Source organism: Molossus molossus, unplaced genomic scaffold, assembly GCF_014108415.1.
Source record: "Molossus molossus isolate mMolMol1 unplaced genomic scaffold, mMolMol1.p scaffold_m16_p_2, whole genome shotgun sequence".
NCBI classification, from domain to species: Eukaryota; Metazoa; Chordata; class Mammalia; order Chiroptera; family Molossidae; genus Molossus; species Molossus molossus.
In genome coordinates, this window is record NW_023425355.1 from 27,813,861 (window position 1) to 27,835,648 (window position 21,788).

General features: G+C 37.2%; 1 protein-coding gene across 2 annotated transcripts in view; it reads right to left on the reverse strand.

Moving 5' to 3' along the window:
* Positions 1-2,780: 2,780 nt before the first annotated feature.
* The window catches only part of TRMT2B (tRNA methyltransferase 2 homolog B), a 55,710-nt gene continuing 36,702 nt past the window's right edge, over positions 2,781-21,788 (reverse strand). The window contains exons 12-13 of one of the 2 annotated variants that reach the window (XM_036270903.1): positions 3,104-3,201; positions 2,781-2,992 (exon numbers count right to left, since the gene is read on the reverse strand). In XM_036270903.1, coding sequence (XP_036126796.1) covers positions 2,952-2,992; positions 3,104-3,201 — 139 coding nt within the window. In that variant the 3' untranslated portion in view covers positions 2,781-2,951. Of the gene's footprint in view, positions 3,202-21,788 lie in introns of both variants that reach the window. The other variant, XM_036270904.1, reaches the window with a different exon arrangement.

Consider the following 21,788-nt stretch of genomic DNA (forward strand, 5'->3'; position numbering starts at 1 on the left):
GCATTGGTCTGCGGTCCAGAGAGACCCGGGTTCAGTTCCCCGCTAAGGGCATGTAACTTGGTTGCAGTTTGTCCCCAGCCCTGGTTGGGTTGTGTGGGTGGCAGCCACTGGATGTGTCCCTTCCAGGTCGATATCTCTCTCTCTCTCTCTCTCTCTCTCTCTCTCTCTCTCTCTCTCTCTCTCTCCCTCTCTCCCTCTCTCCCTCCATCCCACCCTCCCTCCCACTCTATCTGACCAAAAAATGTCCTTGGGTGAGGATAAAAAAAAAAAAGCAGAAAAATGACTCGAGTTAGCCAGAAGAGGTAAGGAAAGCATATCCCAAGCTGAGGAAATAGAATATGAAAATGACCAGAATGGGGAAAAGTTAGTGTCTTATTCAGGGAAAGGAATTCAATGTGTATGGAAATAGGGCTTCCCAGATCATGAGGAGGTTTTGAGGCTGCATCAAGTATTTGGGACTTTATTTTAAAAGCAATAAGAAGCCAATGACATGGATTTTAAGCACTGGAGAAACACATGGAGATGGGCATTTTAGAAAACTCACTCTGGCTGTAGAGAATGAAATGGATGGGAGCAAGAGTGGAAACAGTAGCAGCACTTGGGAAGATGGCCCTGTCAGTAATAATCTGGTGAGAGGTGATGGTAACCTGCAGGGATGGAGACTCAGTGATACACTGGATGTTGGCAGGGATAAGGAAAAGGACTCAGAATTCCCAGGTTTCTGGCTTGATTGACTGAGTAGATTAGATATTCATCCAGATTATGAATATAGGGAGAAGAACAGATTCGGGGGCGGGGGGATGTGAAACATTCAACATTAGATATGTTGGTTTTTGAGTACTTATAATATATCCAGGTGGTATCTACCCTGTAGGCAGTTGGATACAGGAATGAGAAAGATAACTCAGTCCAACTTAGATAACTAATAGGTGGCTTTACATTTATACTTTACATTTAAATATTTTAAGTTATAGTATAATCCCATTACAAAATGAAACATAAGGAAATGGAAATAAAACTTGCATAGCTACCATATATCAACATTTCTTATCATTTTTCTCATTTTTGTAAATGGGTATTTATATATTTACTTTAATATACATTTTTTTCTAAGAAGGAGGCTTCTCTAGAAGTATTTAGGATTGAGAATTAAAAATATTAATTGGCCTGATATAATTTTGTAAATCAGACAAAATCATGCTAAATTACATGTCCTAAGGCTGTTAAAAGTTGGGGGAAAAAATCTAAGTTGTTGGACAAGAACAACTCCAGAGTTGAATAAAGAAATCATGCACCAATAAGGAAGCAAAAAACACCCAATCAGAACAGCAAAAAGAAAAAAGAATCCAAAAAAATTAGGATGGTGTAAGAAGCCTCTGGGACAAGTTCAAGTGTGCCAACATTCATATCATGGGGTGCCAGACGGAGAAGAGAGAGAGCAAAAAATTGAAAACCTATTTGAAAAAATAATGACAGAAAACTTCCCTAACTTGGTGAAGGAAACAGACATCCAAGTCCAGGAAATAAGAGTCCCAAAGAAGATGAAACACTAAAAGGCCCACACCAAGACATACTATAATTAAAATGCAAATGGTTAAAGACAAACTGAGAATCTTAAACACAGCAAGAAAATAGCAGTTAGTTACCTACAAGGGAGCTCCCATAAGACTGTCAGCTAATTTCTCAAAAGAAACTTTGCAGGCCACAAGGGAGTGGCAAGAAATATTAAAAGTGATGAAAAGCAAGGACCTACTACCAAGATTCCTTTATCCTGCAAAGCTATCATTTAGAATCAATGGATATATAAAGAGTGTCCCAGACAAGAAAAAGCTAAAGGAGTTCATCATCACCAAAACAGTATTTTATGAAATATTAAAAGGTCTTGAAGAAGGAGGTGATAAAAAATATGAACAATAAAATGGCAAAAAATACATATACATCAACAATTGCATCTACAAACAAAATGAACAAGCAGAACAGAAACAGAGTTGTAGGTACAGAGAGCTATTTGCCAGATGGCAGGTGGGTGGGGGGATAGGTGAATGAGGTGAAGGGATTAAGAAATACAGATTGGTTGTTACAGAATAGTCATGTGGATGCAAAGTACAGCATAAAGAATATAGTCAATAATACGGTTAAGAACTAGGCATAGTGCTGGGTGGGTGTGGGATTTATTAAGTTATGTAATGTCTGGTCACTGGGTGTACACCTAAAACTAATATAATAATATATGTCAACTGTAATTGAAAATAAAAAAAATGAATAAACAAAAGAAATGCACCAGAGAATGTCAGTTTCAATATCCAGTTTATTATAGTATATACTGGACCATTAGGGGGTTCTGGAATTTTCTGTCTCCTTACTACACAGCACAATTGTAGGTAGTCAGTCTGTTCTCTGAAGACCTTCTTTCCCATGGGGTCTCTACTATGACCATTTCTCCCTCCACAGGTGAAAACTAATTAGTGCTATTGCTCCTAGGAATAACCACATTTTTAGAGGGTATTCTAGAAGCCTCAAAGCCTTGGAAACCCAAAGGAATGAAGCTCTACTGAGTTCATGCAGTCACCCTGCAATCACTTTATAGCTCACTCTGCTGTTTCAAAAAAAGCTAGACTTGTTTCTAGTTCTAATTCTTGGCTACCTCATGAATGCAGAACATATCTAATAAAATCTCTGGGCAAGTACAGACTCCCAAGGCAATGTGAAATTATTATTACCAGCTGCTGAGAAAGCTCAGTGTCGCCACACCACAGGCAGTCAGACAGAGGAGACGAGACTATAAACTAGGACTGAGGGAGCCACGACAGGCTGACAACAAAAGGAAAGAACAGTCTAGGTCCAGGGCCACGGAGTGGTTATAGCAAATAAACACACATGAGAGCAAGGGAACCTGAAAACTGAGGTCATAAATCTGGTTCACTTTGGAAGGCTTGTTTTATTCTTCCTGCTCATGGTCCAATGGTTGGTTTCCCTGGTAATGCTCTCGGGTCTGCAATGTAACAATATGCCAAACCTGGAAGTTAATGAAACTTCAGCCTTAATGAAGAGCCTACCATCTTGTAGGAGGCTGCTTATCGAGTAAAGAGGAACACCAGCTCACAGTGTGGTGTGTGGGGGAACAGATCCACAGGCACAGCTTGTCTCAGGACAAAAGGCTCGCCGAGAAGCTTCTTAGTAGAGTTTGGGGGACAGCATAGCCTGTAAAAAAAGATCATAATAGCAGTTCCTGGAAACCAAGAACTTCCAAGAACACAATTTCTTACATTTTAAGCCCTGCCTCTGTGTTCCCCCGGCCCCTGTGTTTCTCTCTATAACAACATTTGTCATGTTTAATGTAACCAGCTTTTTTTTTAAACCATCTTCCTCACTGGAGTATAATCTTTTTAAGAGTATAAATGAGGCAAAAACTGCTTAGTCATCTCTGTGTTCCCAGTGTTTGACGCAGAGTAGGGTGCAATGGTGGAAACAAGGGTCCTAGGTAATATACTTTTCTGTATGATTTGCACACAATAGGTAATTAATAAATATGACTGAATTAAATTATTCTAGTGAAATGTTTCAAAGTAGATTACTTTTTCCCTTTATTTCAAAGGCAGTCAAGAAAAAATGAAAACAGCAATTCACCTATAAATTCACCATTCAGAGAAAGATAACCAATGTTAACTTCAGAATACATCTTTCCAAAAATGTATATTTAAATTGGCTTTTTAAAATGGAGTCACACTGTATATATTGTACCTACTGCTTTACAACCAGTTTCTTCAGTTAATAATACATCATGAGTATCTCTTCACTGTATTATTATATTGTAAAGCTACCTCACTTTTATTGGCTATATGGTATTTCATTAAGTAAGCTAAATGCAGTTTAGTTTAATTCCTTGCTATTGGAAATTTAAGCTGTTTCTAACTTTTGGCTATTTAAAAAAGTCCTTCCATAAATATTCTTATAGTTATATCTTTACACACATTTTTATTTAGTGGAACTGCTGAGTTGAAAGGGCTGTATGTTTTTAAGGCCCTAAGATATGTAACATTAACGTGTTCCAAAAAAGGTTGTAACAATTTATACTCAAACCAACAAAGCAGAAGAGTTATTTCCATGGTTTACACTGAATAGATTAAATATCACTGTCCCATTGTAAAGAGAATCAAGGAAGTTTGTTTAAGGTTGCGTCTATAAATGTTAATGATATTAACAATTGTTATGAACAACTATTGCTTTTATAATGTTATTAACAAATATTACCTCAATAAATTTAATTTTTAAATTTTTTTTATTAATTAATTTTTGTTACAGATGTTTCTCCTTTCCCCCCCAGACACCCTTCTCCCAATCCCACCCCCAAGCCCAGCCTTTTTGTCTATGTCCATTGGTTACTCATACATGCATATAAGTTCTTTGATTTATTTCATCTCTCCCTCCTGTCCCCCTCCTCTGAGGTTTGTCAGTCTTAACCCTACTCCTTTCTATGTCTCTGGGTCTATTTTGTTCATCAGCTTATTTTCATTATTTTACACAAATAAATGAGCTCATGTGGTATTTGTCTTTCTCTGATTGGCTTACTTCACTTAGCATAACACTCTTCAGCTCCCTCCATGTCATCTCAAAGGATAAGATATCTTTCTTTCTTACAGCTGCATAGTGTTGCATTGTGTATTTGTACCACAGTTTTTTCATCCACTCATCTACTGATGGACCCTTGGGCTGTTTCCAGATCTTAGCTATTGTAAATAGTGCTGCTATGAACATAGGGGTACATATATCCTTTCTGATTGGTTTTTCAGGCTTCTTAGAATATATTCCCAGCAATGGGATCACTGGGTCAAATGGCAGTTGAGTTTTTAATTTTTTGAGGAAACACCTTACTGTTTTCCATAGTGGCTACACCAGTCTGCATTGCCACCAGCAGTGTACTAGAGTCACCTTTTCTCCACACCCTCACCAGCACTTGTTGCTTGATGATTTGTTGATGGCAGCCATTCTGGCAGGTGTGAGGTGATACCTCAGAGTTGTTTTAATTTGCATCTCTTTGATGATTAGTAACGCTGAGCATTTTTTCATAGGTCTCTTGGCCATTTGTATGTCCTTTTTGGAGAGGTGTCTATTTAGGTCCTCCACCCATTTTTTAATTGGTTTTTTGGTCTTCCTTTTGTTGAGTTGTATGAGTACTCTATATATTTTGGAAATTAACCCCTTATCTGATGTATTGTTGGCAATTATGCTCTCCCATACAGTGGGTTCCCTTTCCATTTTGATGGTTGTTTCTTTGCTGTGAGAAGCTTTTTATTTTGATGTAGTCCCATGTATTAATTTTTTTTCCTTTGTTTCTCTTGCCTTAGGCATTGTGTCCGTGAAAATTCTGTTGTGTGTGATGTATGAAATTTTGTTACCTACATTTTCTTTTAGGATTTTTATGGATTCACAATTCACATTTAAGTATTCTATCCATTTTGAGTTTATTCTTGTGTATGGTGTAAGTTGGTGGTCTAGTTTCATTTCTTTGCACGTAGCTGTCCAATTTTCCCAACACCATTTATTAAAGAAACTGTCTTTACTCCATTGTATGCTCTTGCCAGCTTTGTCAAATATTAATTGAGTATAATGTCTTGGATCAATTTCTGGGTTCTCTGTTCTGTTCCACTGATGTATATGCCTCTTCTTGTGCCAGTACCAGCCTATTTTGATTACAATGACTTTGTAGTATAACCTGATATCCAGTATTGTGATCCTTCATACTTTGTTCTTATTTTTCTTATTTTTTTCTTTATTGATTTTAGGGAGAGAGGAAGGGAGAGGGAGAGAGAGATAGAAACACTGATGAGAGAGGACACTGAATAGCTGCCTCATGCATGCCCCCTACTGGGGATTTGGCTCACAACCTGGGCACATGCCCTGACCAGGAATCGAATTGGTGACCTCTTGGTCATGGGTCAATGCTCAACCACTGAACCACATCAACTGGGCTGTTTTTATTTTTCAAGATTGCTGTGGCTATTCGGGGTCTTTTTTGGTTCCATATTAACTTTTGAAGTATTTGTTCTAGTTCTGTGAAATATGTTATTGGTATTTTAATGGTGATTGCACTGAATCTATGAATTGCTTTGGGTAGTATGGACATTTTAATGTTAATTCTTCCAATCCATGAACAAGGTATGTGCTTCTCCTTTTTGTATCTTCCTCTATTTCTTTTTTCAATGACCTGTAGTTTTCTGCAAATAAGTCCTTTACCCCTTTGGTTAAGTTTATTCCTAGGTGTCTTAATTTTTTTGCCACAATGGTAAATGGGATTGTTTTTTTAGTTTCTCTTTCTGTGAGTACAGTATTAGTGTATAAGAATGCCGTCAATTTCTTGATGTTAGTTCTGTATCCTGCTACTTTGCCAAATTAATTTATTAAATCTAGTAGATTTTTGGTGGAATCTTTAGGGTTTTCTATGTACAATATCATGTCATCTGCAAATAATGACAGTTTCACTTCCTCCTTTCCAGTTTGGATGCCTTTTATTTTTTCTTCGTGTCTAATTGCTGTGGCTAAGACTTCCAGTATTATGTTGAATAAGAGTGGTGAAAGTGGGCATCCCTGTCTTGTTCCTGTTCTTAATGGAAATGTTTTTAGTTTTTGCCCATTGAATATGATGTTGGCTGTAGGTCTTTCATATATGGCCTTTATTATGTTGAGATATGAACCCTCTATTCCCCCACTGCTGAGCATTTTTATCAGAAATCGGTGCTGGATTTTGTCAAATGCTTTTGCAGCATCTTTTGATATGATCATATGGCTTTTTATCTTTCATTTTGTTCATGTGGTGTATCACACTTATTGATTTGCGAATATTCCACCAGCCTTACATCCCTGGGATGAATCTCACTTGGTCATGGTGAATAAATTTTTTAATGTACTACTGGATCTGATTTGCTAATATTTTGTTAAAGATGTTGGCACCTATGTTCATCAGGAATATTGGTCTGTAGTTGTCTTTCTTTGTAGTGTCTATATCTGGGTTTGGAATTAAAATTATGCTGGCCTCATAATACGAGTTTGGAAGTCTCCCTCATTCTTGAAATTTTTGGAATAGTTTGAGGAGAATGAGTGTTAGTTTGTCTTTGAATGTTCAGTAAAACTCACCCATGAGGCCTCCAGGCCTGGATTTTTGTTTGCTGGGAGATTTTTGTTTGTTGTTGTTGTTTTTAATTTTTCTTTATCGATTTTAGAGAGAGAGGAAGGGAGAAAGAGATAGAAACATTGATGAGAAAGAACAACATTGATGGCTGCCTCCCACATGCCCCCCAGTGGGGATTTGGCCCACAACCTGGGCATATGCTCTGACCAGGAATTGAACTGGCGACCTCTTGGTGCTTGGGTCAACGCTCAACCACTGAGCCACACTGGCTAGGTTGCTGGGAGATTCTTGATTACATCTTCAATTTCCTTAGTTGTTATTGGTCTGTTCAAGTTTTCTATCTCTTACCGGTGCAGTTTTTAAAGACTATGTGTTTCTAGTAATTTGTCTTGTTTGCCTAGATTATCCAATTTGTTTGGCATATAATTGTTCATAGTATTTGTTTACGATCCTTTGTATTTCTGTGTTGTCAGTTGTTACTTCTCCTCTTCAGTTTCTGATTTTGTTTATTTGGGTCCTCTCTCTTTGTTCCTTGGTCAATCTAGCTAAGGGTCCATCGATCTTCTTTATCTTTTCAAAGATGCAGCTCTTTGTTTCATTGATCTTTTGAACTGTTTTGTTTTTTGATTTTTTGTTTTTGTTTTGTCTCTATGTCGTTTATTTCTTGCTCTGGGTTTTTTGTTTTGTTTTGTTTGCTTGCTTTCTTGTTCTTTTAGTTGTGAGGTTACATAGTGAATTAGAAATTTTTCTTGTTTCCTGGGGTAGGCCTATAGTGCTATGGACTTCCCTCTCAGGACTGCTTTCGCTGCGTCCCATAGATTTTTTGTTGTGTGTTCATTTTCATTGGTTTCCAGGAAGGATTTAATTTCTTCTTTGATCTCCTTAGTAACCTATTCATTGTTTAATAACATACTATTTAGCTTCTATATGTTTAAATGTTTTCACGTGTTTTTGTTGTAATTGATTTCTAGTTTTATGCCATTGTGATCTGAGAAGATACTAGATATGATTTCAATCTTCTTGAACTTGTAGGGACTTAGTTTGTTTCCTAAAAACATGTGGTCTGTCTTTGAGAATGTCTCATGTGCACTTGAGAAGAAAGTTAATTGTGCAGTTTTATGGTATACTTCTCTGTAGATGTCTATTAAATCCTTTTGATCTAGTGCATCATTTAGAGTCCCTGTTTCCTTGTTAATTTTTTGTCTAGAGCAGTGGTTCTCAACCTTCCTAATGCTGCAACCCTTTAATACAGTTCCTCATGTTGTATGTGGGCAGATCTGCATGTGGGCAGATCCGCCTGGAGACAGATAGAGAAGTGGTGTCTTGGTTCCTAAGACCATTGGAAATATGTGTTTTCCAATGGTCTTAGGTGACCCCTGTGAAAGGGTCATTTGACCCCCACAGGGGTCACGACCCACAGGTTGAGAACCGCTGGTGTAGAGGATCTATCTAGTGATGTCAGAGGGGTGTTGAAGTCCCCTGCTATGAATGTATTGTTGTTGGTTTCTCCTTTGAAGTCCTCCAGAAGTTTTTAAATATATTTTGGTGCTCCTATATTGGGTGCATATATGCTTACCAAAGTTAGCTTTTCCTGTTGGATAGATTCTTTCAATATTATGTAGTGGTCTTCTTTGTCTCTAGTTATGGCTTTCATTTTGAAGTCTATTTTATTGGATGTGAATACTGCTACCCCAGCTCTTTTTTCCTTTCCATTTGTTTGGAAGATTTTTTTTCCATCCCTTCACTTTCAACCTATGTGAGTCTTTTCTTGTGAGGTGGGTCTCTTGTAAACAACATATATATGAGGCATGCTTTCTTATCCAGTCAGCTACTCAGTGTCTTTTGATCAGACAATTTAATCAATTTACATTTAAGATTATTATTGATATGTACTTATTTATTGCCATTTTTGTTTATTGTGGATCTATTTTTCTTCCCATTTCTTCTACTAATTACAGCAGTCCTTTTGACATTTCTTGTGGTGCTGGTTTGGTGCTAATATATTCCCTTAGCCTTTTTTCTTTTCTTTTTTTTTTTGGTCTGGGAAGCTCTTAATTTGACCTTCTATTTTGAATGGTAGCCTTGCTAGATAGAGTAATCTTGGATTCAGATCCTTTTTTTTCATTACCTTGATTACTTCATGCCATTCCCTTCTGGCCTATAGTGTTTCTGTTGAGAAATCAGATAATAGCCTTATGGGGGTTCCTTTGTAGGTAACCTGTTGCTTATCTCTTGCTGCCTTTAGCATTCTCTCCCTGTCTTTAATTTTTGGCATTTTAATTATTATGTGTCTTGGTGTGGCCTATTTGGGTTCTTCTTACTTGGGGCTTTCTGTGCTTCTTGTATTTGTATACCTTTTTCCTTCATGAAGTTAGGGAACATATTAGCACCAAACCAGCACTGCAAGAAATGTTAAAAGGACTGCTGTAACTAGTAGAAGAAAAAGGAAGAAAAATAGAATCACAATAAATAACTATTTCTTCAAATATATTCTCTAACCCTTGCTCATTTTCTTCTTCTTCTGGAACTCCTATGATGCGGATGTTGTTACATTTCAGATGGTCCCACAGTTCTCTTAATCTGTCTTCCTGGTTTTGAATTGTTTTTACTTTTTGGTTTTCTGATTGGGTGATTTTTTTTCTACCCTGTCTTCTAATTCACTGATCTGGTCCTTGGCCTCCTCTACTCTGCTGGTTATTCCTTCCAATGTGTTCTCTATTTCTGCTATGTCACTCTTCATTTCCAATTGGTTAGCTTTCCATACTTCTATATCTTTACTCATGTTGTTGACCTTCCTCATGATAATTACTCTGACCTCTCCCTCTGATATCTTGCTCAATTCTCTTTCATTTATTCAATCTTCTGTCAAATTTTCTTGTTCTTTTATTTGATATGTGTTTCTGTGTTTCACCATTTTGGCTGTCTCAGTGGGTTTTGAAGCATGCCAAATTTTCCCTGTGGGTATTGGTGTTCCGCTAATTGTGGCTTCCTCTACTGGGTTTAAATGAGTGTGGGAGGACTCACGTTAAACACCACTGTCCTGGGTAGATTTGCAAGCCCAGATAAGGTTCAGTTATCCTCAATAAATTTAAGTTCAAAAAGTGAATTCTAAGGTCCACTTTTGTACTTTCTGCTTAGTTTTTCTGCAAATTTAAGACTGCTCTAAAAATAAGGCCTATTGATTTAAAAAGTAAAAAACAGATCAGGAGAAGACAAGATTTTCACTATCACTCCTATAATAGAACATTTTTTTATCCAATGTAATAAGGGGAAAAGTATTGGAAGAAAATAAATAAAACTGTGTCTATATGGTGATCATATGACAAGCTACCAAGAAAATGCAAGAAAATCAACTGGAAAACAAATAAAACTAATAAAAGAGTCCAGTAGCTGAACAGAAGATTGACAATAATCAGTTAGAAAACATCATGAAAAAGGTCCCATTCACAACAGCAATAAAAACTTTATAATATCTTGTAGTAAGTAACCTTAAGAAGAAAGACCTATGTTAGAAAAAAATATATATATGCGTGTGTGTGTGTGTGCCTTTAGAAAATTTTACATAAAACTAAAGTGAGGAACACGCCACATACCTGGATAGAAAAAAAATACTATGAAGATTTAATCCTCTGTAAATTAATTAGTAAATTCAGTGTGCTTCTAATCATAATTCCAAAAGGATATTTTTGATAAGTTGAGTCTACAGCTCTGTTAGAAAACATGAAAATATTAAGAGCATATATATCCTTTAACCCAGCAAGTCCACATCAGGGATTTATCTAATGCATATACTTATTCATCACATGTACATAACATTTCACAGGTGTGCAAAGATATATGTACAAGGATATTCACTACAAAACTGTGGTAAAAATAGAGTACAAACAACCTTAAAACTCAGTGGTAAGGGACTAGTTAAGTGACATATTTATGAGAAGAATGTTTACAAGTAAGTTCATTAATTATTTTAGATCTGGAGCTTGATTTTGTTTTTTAATAGTGATAATAATGGTGCATTACTAGGAAAATTCTGGAAAAATGCTATCAATTTTACTTTAAAATAAGAATCTGGTGTTTCTGTATTTTATTGTGTTCAATAAAACTTCATATGTTTTGGACTTTTTGAGAAAAAGAAACTATTTAAAAATAGTTTTTAGCCTATATAAAAAATCAAGTAGACCTATAAGTATTGATACAGATTCTACATCATTGTAAAACAATCTCCAAAATCTTTTGTTAACTAAAAAGCATGGGGCAAAACAGTGTTAATAGTTTGTTTGGTTTTAAAAACAGAGGTATGTACACATACATGTACATGTATACATACACACACTTGTATAGTCACAGAATATCTCTGGTAGGCTACATAAGAAACTAGTAAGAGTGGTGATATCTGAAGGACTAGGGGTCAGAAGAAAGAAAGAGACTTTATTCACCACATATTCTTGTATTGTTTGAACTTTCTCTACCACATGCATATACTGGCTTTTCAAAATAAATATTTCTTGCCTTTTTGAGGCCATGTTTATTGTTTTAAGCAGTATGAATGTTAGCAGAATCCTCAGTTTACTCTTAATCATTGCCATTTTAAAACTTTTTTTGCATAATGAATATTTCCATTTTATTTGGAAATGAAATACATAAAAAGGTATACTGTGAAGTCTCCTTCCCACCTGTGACTCCCATCTCTGCAGTTTTCTCTTGCCATAGATAACTACTACTGTCAGTTTCTTATATAACTTAACAGTTTGTCTATGCATATACACGAAAATACAAATCTATATTTGTTGTAGGGTTGGGGGTTTGGTGGATGAACAAAAGGTAACCTTGAGGTATGCACTCTTTTGGCCTGGCCAGCCAAGGATCAAAGTATGCATGTGAATAGATAAAATATGTATGAATAAGGGGTTGGAACTGCCACCCTGTCTGAATCTATAGTAGGTGTGTGAATAGATAAGGTATGCATAAATATGGATTTTTGGAAAGCCACCCTGAAAGTGATAATGGGTGATATGCCCAGGTGTGAATGAATTTGTTATGATGTATCTCTGCTAAAAACAGCGAGAGACAGGAAATATGCTGGGCTTGGCTCTATGGTCAGCACAGATGCGATCTAAAGGACTTAATTACCTAAAACATCATGTAACCTAGGGAACCACTTTGAAAATAAATTGGGCTGCATCCAGAGATCTGGGGCATTTGCTCCCTTGAAATGCTCCCTCTCATTCCAAGCAGTGTCTGCTTGTAGTTCATTGCATTGCGACAGACCTCAGCAGGCCAACAGAGTCAGCAATTCTTCTCATCCTATGTCCATTTTTTTTACAAAGATAGTTTACTATTATATAAACAATTTTTGCACACCTGCCTATTTCCACTTAGTAATATACCTTAGAATCAAAATCACAAGTCACAAAAGAAAAAAATAGTCTGGACATATTAAAAATTAAATACCCTGGGCTTCAAAGGACACCATCAAGAAAGTGAACAGACTCCTCCAAAATGGTGGTGGAGTGAATGGAAGTTACACCGACCATCTCCCAAAACCAAACTGGAATTACAACTATAACACAGACAAACTGATGGGAAAGAGCAACAGAAAAGCAGCTTGCAAGGACCATATAACCAGGGACACTGACTCGATCCTGGTAGGATTGCAAAGGTGCGAGACGGGGGCTAGGAGCCCACAGACAGCAGCAGCCTTAGCTGGGAGCAGCGCCCTCGGGTCAAACTCCCAAGAGGCTCCACAGCGCAGAGTCCGGACAGAGGCTGAAAAAGCGACAGCCACTCACCTTGGGCTCCGGCAGAGGGAGGGCAGACTGGACTGGAACTGGGTGGAGACACTCAGGATTTGGAGGGCACTCAGAGCTTTTGCTGAGTTGCTGCCACGCAGGAAGGTGGCCATCTTGCTCCTTCCCAGGGCTCTGGGGAGAGGCAGCAGCCCCTCCCTCAGAGATCCAACCCCACCCTGTGGGCCATTGAAATACTAATTGAGGCTCATTAACAACCAGTATCAGCCCCACCCTCGGGGAATCCCTTTATGCTGAGCACCTGAGAGAGTTTTTCAATGAACTGAAAACCCAAAACTCTTCAAGTAACCTTGACTGCTAGCCTCCAGGCCAAAAGTTAGAGGATAACAGTACCTTTCCTGGGGTAGTAACTTTAACCAGGAAAGTAAGACTTGACAGTGGTGTTTAACGTGGGTCCTCCCTCGCTCATCTAAACCCAGGAGAGGGAGCCACAAAGAGCAGAACACCAACACCCACAGGGAAAACTTGACAGGCTCCAAAGCTCACTGTGATAGCCAAAATGGTGAAACTCAGAAACAGAAGCCAAGTGAAAGAACAAGAGACCCCCACCGAAGATGAGATCAATGTGGAGCAGTTAGGCAAGTTAACAGAGCTAGAATTCAGAGCCATGATCTTGAGGAAGCTCAACAGGATGAATAAGGACATAGAGATGCTGAAAATAAACCAATTGGAAATTAAAAACCACCAAGAAGAGATAAAAAATGACATATCAGAAATTAAAAACACATTGGAAGTTCTAAAAAGCAGAGAAGAGGAAGCTGAGGACCGGATCAGTGAATTAGAAGACAGGGTAGAAAAAAATCAACTAATCAGAAATCCAAAAGGAAAAAACGATTAAAAAACAGGAAGACAGCTTAAGAGAACTGTGGGACAACTGGAAACGTAATAATATTCACATCATAGGAGTCCCCGAAGAAGAAAATGAGCAAGGGTTAGAGAGAATATATTCAAAGAAATAGTGACAGAAAACTTCCCTAATTTGGTGAAGGAAGAAGGCATTCAAGTTCAAGAACCACAGAGAACCCCAAGTATGAAGAACCCAAACAGGCCCACACCAAGACACATAGTAATTAAAATGCCAAAAATTAAAGATAGAGAATCCTAAAAGCAGCAAGAGATAAACAACAGGTTACCTACAAAGGAAACCCCATAAGGCTCTCAGCTGACTTCTCACAAGAAACACTACAGGCCAGAAGGAAATGGCATGAAGTAATCAAGGTCATGAAAAACAAGGTTCTGAATACAAGACTACTCTATCCAACAAGACTATCATTCAAAATAGGTCAAATAAAGAGCTTCCCACAAACACAAAAAAGGCTAAAAGAATACATTAGCACCAAACCAGCACTGTAAGAAATGTTAAAAGGACTACAGTAATTAGTAGAAGAAATAGGAAGAAAAACAGAACCACACTAAACAAAAATGGCAATAAAAAAGTACATATCAATAATCACCTTAAATGTAAATGGACTGAATGCTCCCATAAAAAGACACAGAGTAGCTGATTGGATAAGTAAGCATGATTCATCTATATGTTGTTTATAAGAGACCCACCTCACAACAAAAGACTCACATAGGTTGAAAGTAAAAGGATGGAAAAAAATTTTCCAAGCAAATGGAAAGCAAAAAAAAAAGCTGGGGTAACAATACTCATATCTGATAAAATAGATTTGAAAATGAAGGCCATGCCCTGGCCGGTTTGGCTCAGCGGTTGGAGCGTCGGCCTGCAGTACAGAGAGACCCGGGTTTGGTTCCCGCTAAGGGCACGTACCTCGGTTGCAGTTTGTCCACGGCCCTGGTTGGTCGTGAGGGTGGCAGCCACTCAATGTGTCCCTTCACATCGATGTTTCTCTCTCTCTCTTCCTCTCTCTCCCTCCCGCTCTATCTGAACAAAAAAATGGAAAAATGTCCTCGGGTGAGGATAAAAAAAAAAAAAAAAAAAAAAAGAAGGCCATAACTAGAGACAAAGAAGGCCACTATATAATATTGAAAGGATCTATCCAACAGGAAGATATAACCTTGATAAACATATATGTACCCAACATAGGAGCACCAAAATATATTAAAAATCTTCTGGAGGACTTCAAAGGAGAAATCGACAGCAATACAATCATAGAAGGGGACTTCAACACCCCATTGACAGCACTGGATAAATCCTCTAGACAAAAAAATGATCAAAGAAACAGAGACTCTAAATGAAGCACTAGACCAAATGGATTTAATAGATATCTACAGAGAATTACACCCCAAAACTACAGAATTCACATCCTTCTCAAGTGCACATGGTTCATTCTCAAAGATAGACCACATGACAGGACATAAACTAAATCTCTACAAGTTCAAGAAGATTGAAATCATATCAAACATCTTCGCAGATCACAATGTCATGCAACTAGAAATCAATTGCAACAAGAACATGCAAGGACATTTGAACACAAAGAGGCTAAATAGCATGCTATTAAACAATGAAGGGGTTACCGAGGAAATCAAGGAAGAAATTAAAAACTTTCTGGAAACCAATGAAAATGAACACACAACAACACAAAATCTATGGGATGCAGCAAAAGCAGTTCTGAGAGGAAAGTTCATAGCACTACAGGCCTACCTCAAGAAACAAGAAAAATTTTTAATTGACTGTCTAACCTCACAACTTAAAGGATTAGAAAGCAAACAAAAAGAAAACCCCAGAGCAAGTAGAAGGAAGGAAATAGTAAAGATCAAAGCAGAAATAAACAACATAGAGACCACACACACAAAAAAAATCAAAGGATGGATGAAACAAAGAGCTGGATTTTCGAAAAGATAAACAAGATTGATGGACCCTTAGCTAGACTCACCACGAAACAAAGAGAGAAAGCCCAAATACATAAAATCAGAAATGAAAGAGGAGAAGTAACAACCGACACCACAGAAATATAAAAGGTCGTTAACAGCTACTATGAACAACTATATGGCAACAAATTCGACAATCTAAGCAAAATGGACAAATTTCTAGAAACACACAGTCTCCCAAAACTGGACCAGGAAGAGATAGAAAACTTGAACAGACCAATAGCAACTAAGGAAATTGAAGAGGTAATCAAGACTCTCCCAGCAAACAAAAGCCCAGGCCGGGATGGCTTCATGGGGGAGTTTTACCAAACATTCAAAAAAGAACTAACACCCGTTCTCCTCAAACTATTTCAAAAAATTCAACAAGGAAGACTTCCAAACTCATTCTATGAGGCCAGCATAATTCTAATTCCAAAACCAAAAAAAAGACACTACCTACAGGCAATATCCCTGATGAACATAGACGCCAAAATCCTGAACAAAATACTAGCAAATTGGATGCAGCAATAAATCAAAAAATTATTCACCATGACCAAGTGGGATTCATTCCAGGGATGCAAGGCTGGTACAATATTCGCAAATCAATAAATGTGATACACCACATAAACAAAATGAAGAATAAAAACCACACGATCATATCAAGAGACGCTGAAAAAGCATTCAAAAAAATTCAGCATCCATTTCTGATAAAAACGCTCACCAATGTGGGAATCGAGGAATCATATCTCAACATAATAAAGACCATATATGAAAGACCTACAGCCAATATCATACTCAATGGGCAAAAACTAAAAACATTTCCATTAAGAACAGGAACAAGACAGGGATGTCCACTTTCACCACTCTTATTTAACATACTAGAAGTCTTAGCCACAGCAATCAGACATGAAGAAAAAATAAAGGGGATCCAAATTGGAAAGGAGGAAGTGAAACTGTCATTATTTGCAGATGACATGATATTATACATAGAAAACCCTAAAGACTCCATCAACCAGCCGGTGTGGCAAAGAGGTTGAGTGTTGACCCAGGCACGAAGAGGTCGCTGGTTTGATTCCCTGTTGGTGCACATGCCTAGGTTGTGGGCCTGATCCCCAGTGGGGGTCATGCAGGTGGCAGCCAACCAATGTTCTCTCTCATCAATGTTTCTATCTCTTTCTTCTCCCTATAAAATCAATAAAGAAAAATATATATATATTTAAAAGCCCTGGGTAGTTTGGCACAGTTGTTAGAGCGTCGGCCTGCGGTCCAGAGAGACCCGGGTTCGGTTCCCGCTAAGGGCACGTACCTCGGTTGCAGATTGTCCCCAGCCCTGGTTGGGTTGCATGGGTGGCAACCACTCAATGTGTCTCTCTTACATTGATGTTTCTCTCTCTCTCTCCCTCCCACTCTATCTGAACAAAAAATGGAAAAATGTCCTCGGGTGAGAAAGACTCCATCAAAAATCTATAAGAATAAATAAATGAATTTGGCAAAGTAGCAGGATACAAAATTAAGGTCAAGAAATTGACGGCATTTGTATACACCAACGATGAACTCACAGAAAGAGAAACTAAAAAAACAATCCCATTTACCATCGCAGCAAAAAAAAATTAAGATACATACTAATAAACTTAACCAAAGAAGTAAATGACCTATTTTCAGAAAACTACAGGACATTGAAAAAAGAAATAGAGGAAGATATAAAAAAGTGGAAGCACATACCTTGTTCATGGATTAGAAGAATTAACATCATTAAAATGTCCATACTACCCAATGCAATCTATAGATTCAATGCAATCCCCATCAAAATACCAACAGCACATTTCACAGAACTAGAACAGATACTTCAAACGTTCAAAAAAGACCCCAAATAGCGACCACAATTTTGAAAAAGAAGGACAAAGTAGGTGGGATCACAAAACCAGATATCAGGTTATACTACAAAGCGACTGTAATCAAAACAGCCTGGTACTGGCACAAGAACAGGCATATAGACTAGTGGAACAGAACTGAGAACGCAGAAATGGACCCAAGGCAATATGCTCAATTAATATTTGACAAAGTTGGCAAGAGCATACCGTGGAGTAAAGGCAGCCTCTTTAATAAATGGTGTTGAGAACATTGGACAGCTACATGTAAAAAAATGAAACTAGACTATCAACTTACACAGAAATAAACTCAAAATAAATAAAAGACTTAAATGTGACCCATGAATCCATAAAAATTCTAGAAGAAACTGTAGTCAACAAAATTTCGGACATCATGCGCAGCAGAATTTTCACTGATACATCACCTAAGGCAACAGAAACAAAGGAAAAAATGAACACATGGAACTACATCAAACTAAAAAACTTCTGCACAGCAAAAGAAATAATCATCAAAATGGAAAGTCAACCCACTGTATGGGAGAACATCATTGCCAATGATATATCAGATAAGGGGTTAATTTCCAGTATATAAAGAGTGCTCATACAACTCAACAAAAGGAAAACAAAGAATCTAATTAAAAATGGGCAGAGGAGCTGAATAGACACCTGTCCAAACAGGACATACAAACGGCCAAGAGACAAATGAAGAAATGCTCAACATCACTAATCATCAGAGAGATGCAAATTAAAACAACAATGAGGTATCACCTCACACCTGTCTGAATGGCCACCATCAACAAATTATCAAACAACAAGTGTTGGCGACGGTGTGGAGATAAGGGGACTCTAATACACTGCTGGTGGGAATGCAGACTGGTGCAGCCACTATTGAAAACAATATAGTGTTACCTCAAAAAATTAAAAATTGAACTGTCATTTGACCCAGTGATCCCACTTCTAGGAATATATGCTAAGAAGCCTGAAACACCAATCAAGAAGAATATATGTACCCCCATGTTCATAGCAGCACTATTTACAATAGCTAAGATCTGGAAACAGCCCAAGTGTCCATCAGTAGACGAATGGATAAAAAAGCAGTGATATATATACACAATGGAGTACTATGCAGCTGTAAGAAAGAAAGATCTCTTATCCTTTGAGACGACATGGAGGGACCTGGAAAGTATTATCCTAAGTGAAATAAGCCAAGCAGAAAAAGACAAATACCACATGATCTCACTTATATACATACGGAATATAATGAACATAACAGTCTGAGGAATACAGTAGACCCAGAAACATGGAAGTAGGGCACAGACTGACATCCCTCAGAAGAGGGGGTGGCGTGGGAAGAGATAAACCGCAGAACTTATATGTATGTATGCCTAACCAATGGACATGGACAACAAAGCCGGGGACTGGGCGGGGGGGGATGGGGTGGGGGGTGTCAATGGGGTAAAAAAAGAGAAACATCTGTAACAAAAAAAATAAAAAATTAAAAAATAAAAATAAAGGAAAAAAAGAAAGAAAGTGAACAGAGAACCCACAGAATGAAAGAAAATATTTGCAAATTTGTTTATCTGCTAAAGGACTGGTATCCAGAAGCCAGACACAAAAGGTCACATATTGTATGATTCCACTGATAGGAAATGTTCAGACCAGGGAAATCAGTAGGGACAGAAAGTAGATTTGTGGTTACCTAGAGCTGAAGATGGAGGGTTTGGGGAGAAATGGGGTGCATGATATATTCTTGGCTTAATGGAAATGTTCCACAATTTTTGTGACAGATGCATAGCTCCGTAAATATACTAGAAACCAGTGAACTGTATAAATGGGTGATCTATATGGTATATAAATTGTATCTCAGTAAAAGTTTTAAAAAATCAATAACTTGTATGATAAAAAACACCAAAAGCAAAGACAGGTGACAACATACATGCTGGAAATAAATTTGCAGTTCACATCACAGACAAAGCCTTTTTTCCTTAATTTATAACAAACCCCTGGAATTCCATAAGAAAAATAGTAACAGCTCAAAAAAAAAATGAACAGAAGATATGAAAAGAAAATATTATAAATGTGCTTATGAACCATGAAAGGGTTTGCAACACAAAAGTATTTTTTTACTTTGATGATGTCCAATAATAGACATGTGCACACGCACACACACACACACAACTTATTTGTTTTTATTTATTTGTTGTTGTTGTTGTTTGGGATTTTATATCATATCTAAGAAAGCTTTGCCTAACCCAAGGTCACAATGATTCACTTCATGTTTTAGCTCTTACATTTCATTCTATGATGCATTTTCAATTCATTTCTGTGCATGGTATAATGAAGGGAGAAGTTACTGTGTATGTAGCCAAATTTAACAAACTTTTATTATATGTCTTCTGAATTTTCATAGTTAGAAAAGGCTTCTGCACTCCAAGATTATAAAGAAATTCTATGGTTTCCTAGGGTACATCGTGGTTTTCCCTTTTTACATTTATTTATTTTATTATTTCTTATTTTTTATTTTATTTATTTATCTTTGTTAGGGATGTTTCTCCTTTTTCCCCCATTGACACCCTCCTCCCCCTCCCTCCCCGCCCTGTCCCCAGCTTTGTTGTCCATGTCCATTGGTTATGCATACATGCATATAAGTTCCGTGGTTTATCTTCCCCCCCACCCCGTCTTCTGGGAATTGTCAAATCTTTGACTCCTTTATAATATATCCCGGTACACAGTGTGAGATACAAATCCAACTTTTTTTTCTCACCATGGCTACCCAGTCGTCCATCTTTATTTATTAAACAGTCTATCTTTTTCCATTGATTTGAGGTGCCACCTTTATCATATATTAAAAAACACTTTTAAACAGTATAATAAAAATAAAATAAACTACAAATGAAAGAGTAAATGTACAAAAATAGATAAAGAAATAAGACTCTGAAAACAAATGGGCCTCATGCTATCATTTTGGGTAGAAGCAGCTCCTTCACAACTTCCCCAATTTTGTTTCCATGGTTACTGGTTTATTTAGGTTTACTCTATCTTCTGAAATTAGTATTAACCATTTGCATTTTTCCAGAAAATCGCCCATCTAAGTTTTCAAATGTATTGCAAGAGAGTTATACAAAGTACTTCTAATCACTTTTAAAAATGTCTTCATATTTGTAGTTTTGCTCATTTTCTCGTGTAAGACCATATTTTTACATTTTATTCCTTTATATTCTTTTTTTTTTTTTTTTTTTTATCCTCACCCGAGGACATTTTTCCATTTTTTGTTCAGATAGAGTGGAAGGGAGAGAGAGGAAGAGAGAGAGAGAGAAACATCGATGTGAAGGGACACATCGAGTGGCTGCCACCCGCACGACCAACCAGGGCCGGGGACAAACTGCAACCGAGGTACATGCCCTTAGCGGGAACCGAACCCGGGTCTCTCCAGACCGCAGGCGGACGCTCTAACCGCTGAGCCAAACCGGCCAGGGCTCCTTTATATTCTTGATTAGGTTTATATATCTATTTTGTTTTCTTCTTCCAATAACACCTTCTTGTTTATATGTCAAGTTTACAGGCTTTTGGTTTGTAGTTCATTAATTTCTTGATTTTTAAAACATTATTGATTTCTTCTTTCAGTTGCCTTTAGTTTTATTCTTTTTCTAGATCATTAATTTGAAAGTTCAATTCACTTACTTTTATCTTCAGTTTTAAATTATTTTATTGAATTTATTGGGGTGACATTGGTTAATAAAATTATATAGGTTTCAGGTGTACAATTCTATAATACATCATTTGTATATTGTATTGTGTGTTCACCACTCCAAGTTCAGTCTCCTTTCATCACTATTTATCCCCCCCTTTACTCTCTGCTTCCCCCGATTCCCCTTTCCCTCTGGTAATCACCATACTATTATCTGTATCTATCAGGTTTTTTGTTTGTTTGTTTGTTTGTTTGTTTTGCTTAATCCCTTCAATTTGTTTACTTTTAAATCTCACTTGTTTTATCCAGTCATATCATCTTTATACCCACCTATGTGGTTTGAATAGTACAAATAAATTGTATTACTTATATAAAAATAAAAAGAGGGAGGAGAAAGGCAAAGAGAGAGAGAGAGATTACAAGAAGAAGACATTTCAGAAATAAAAAATAATTAATTAACCGGGTCCAGAACTGAGATGAAGCAAGAG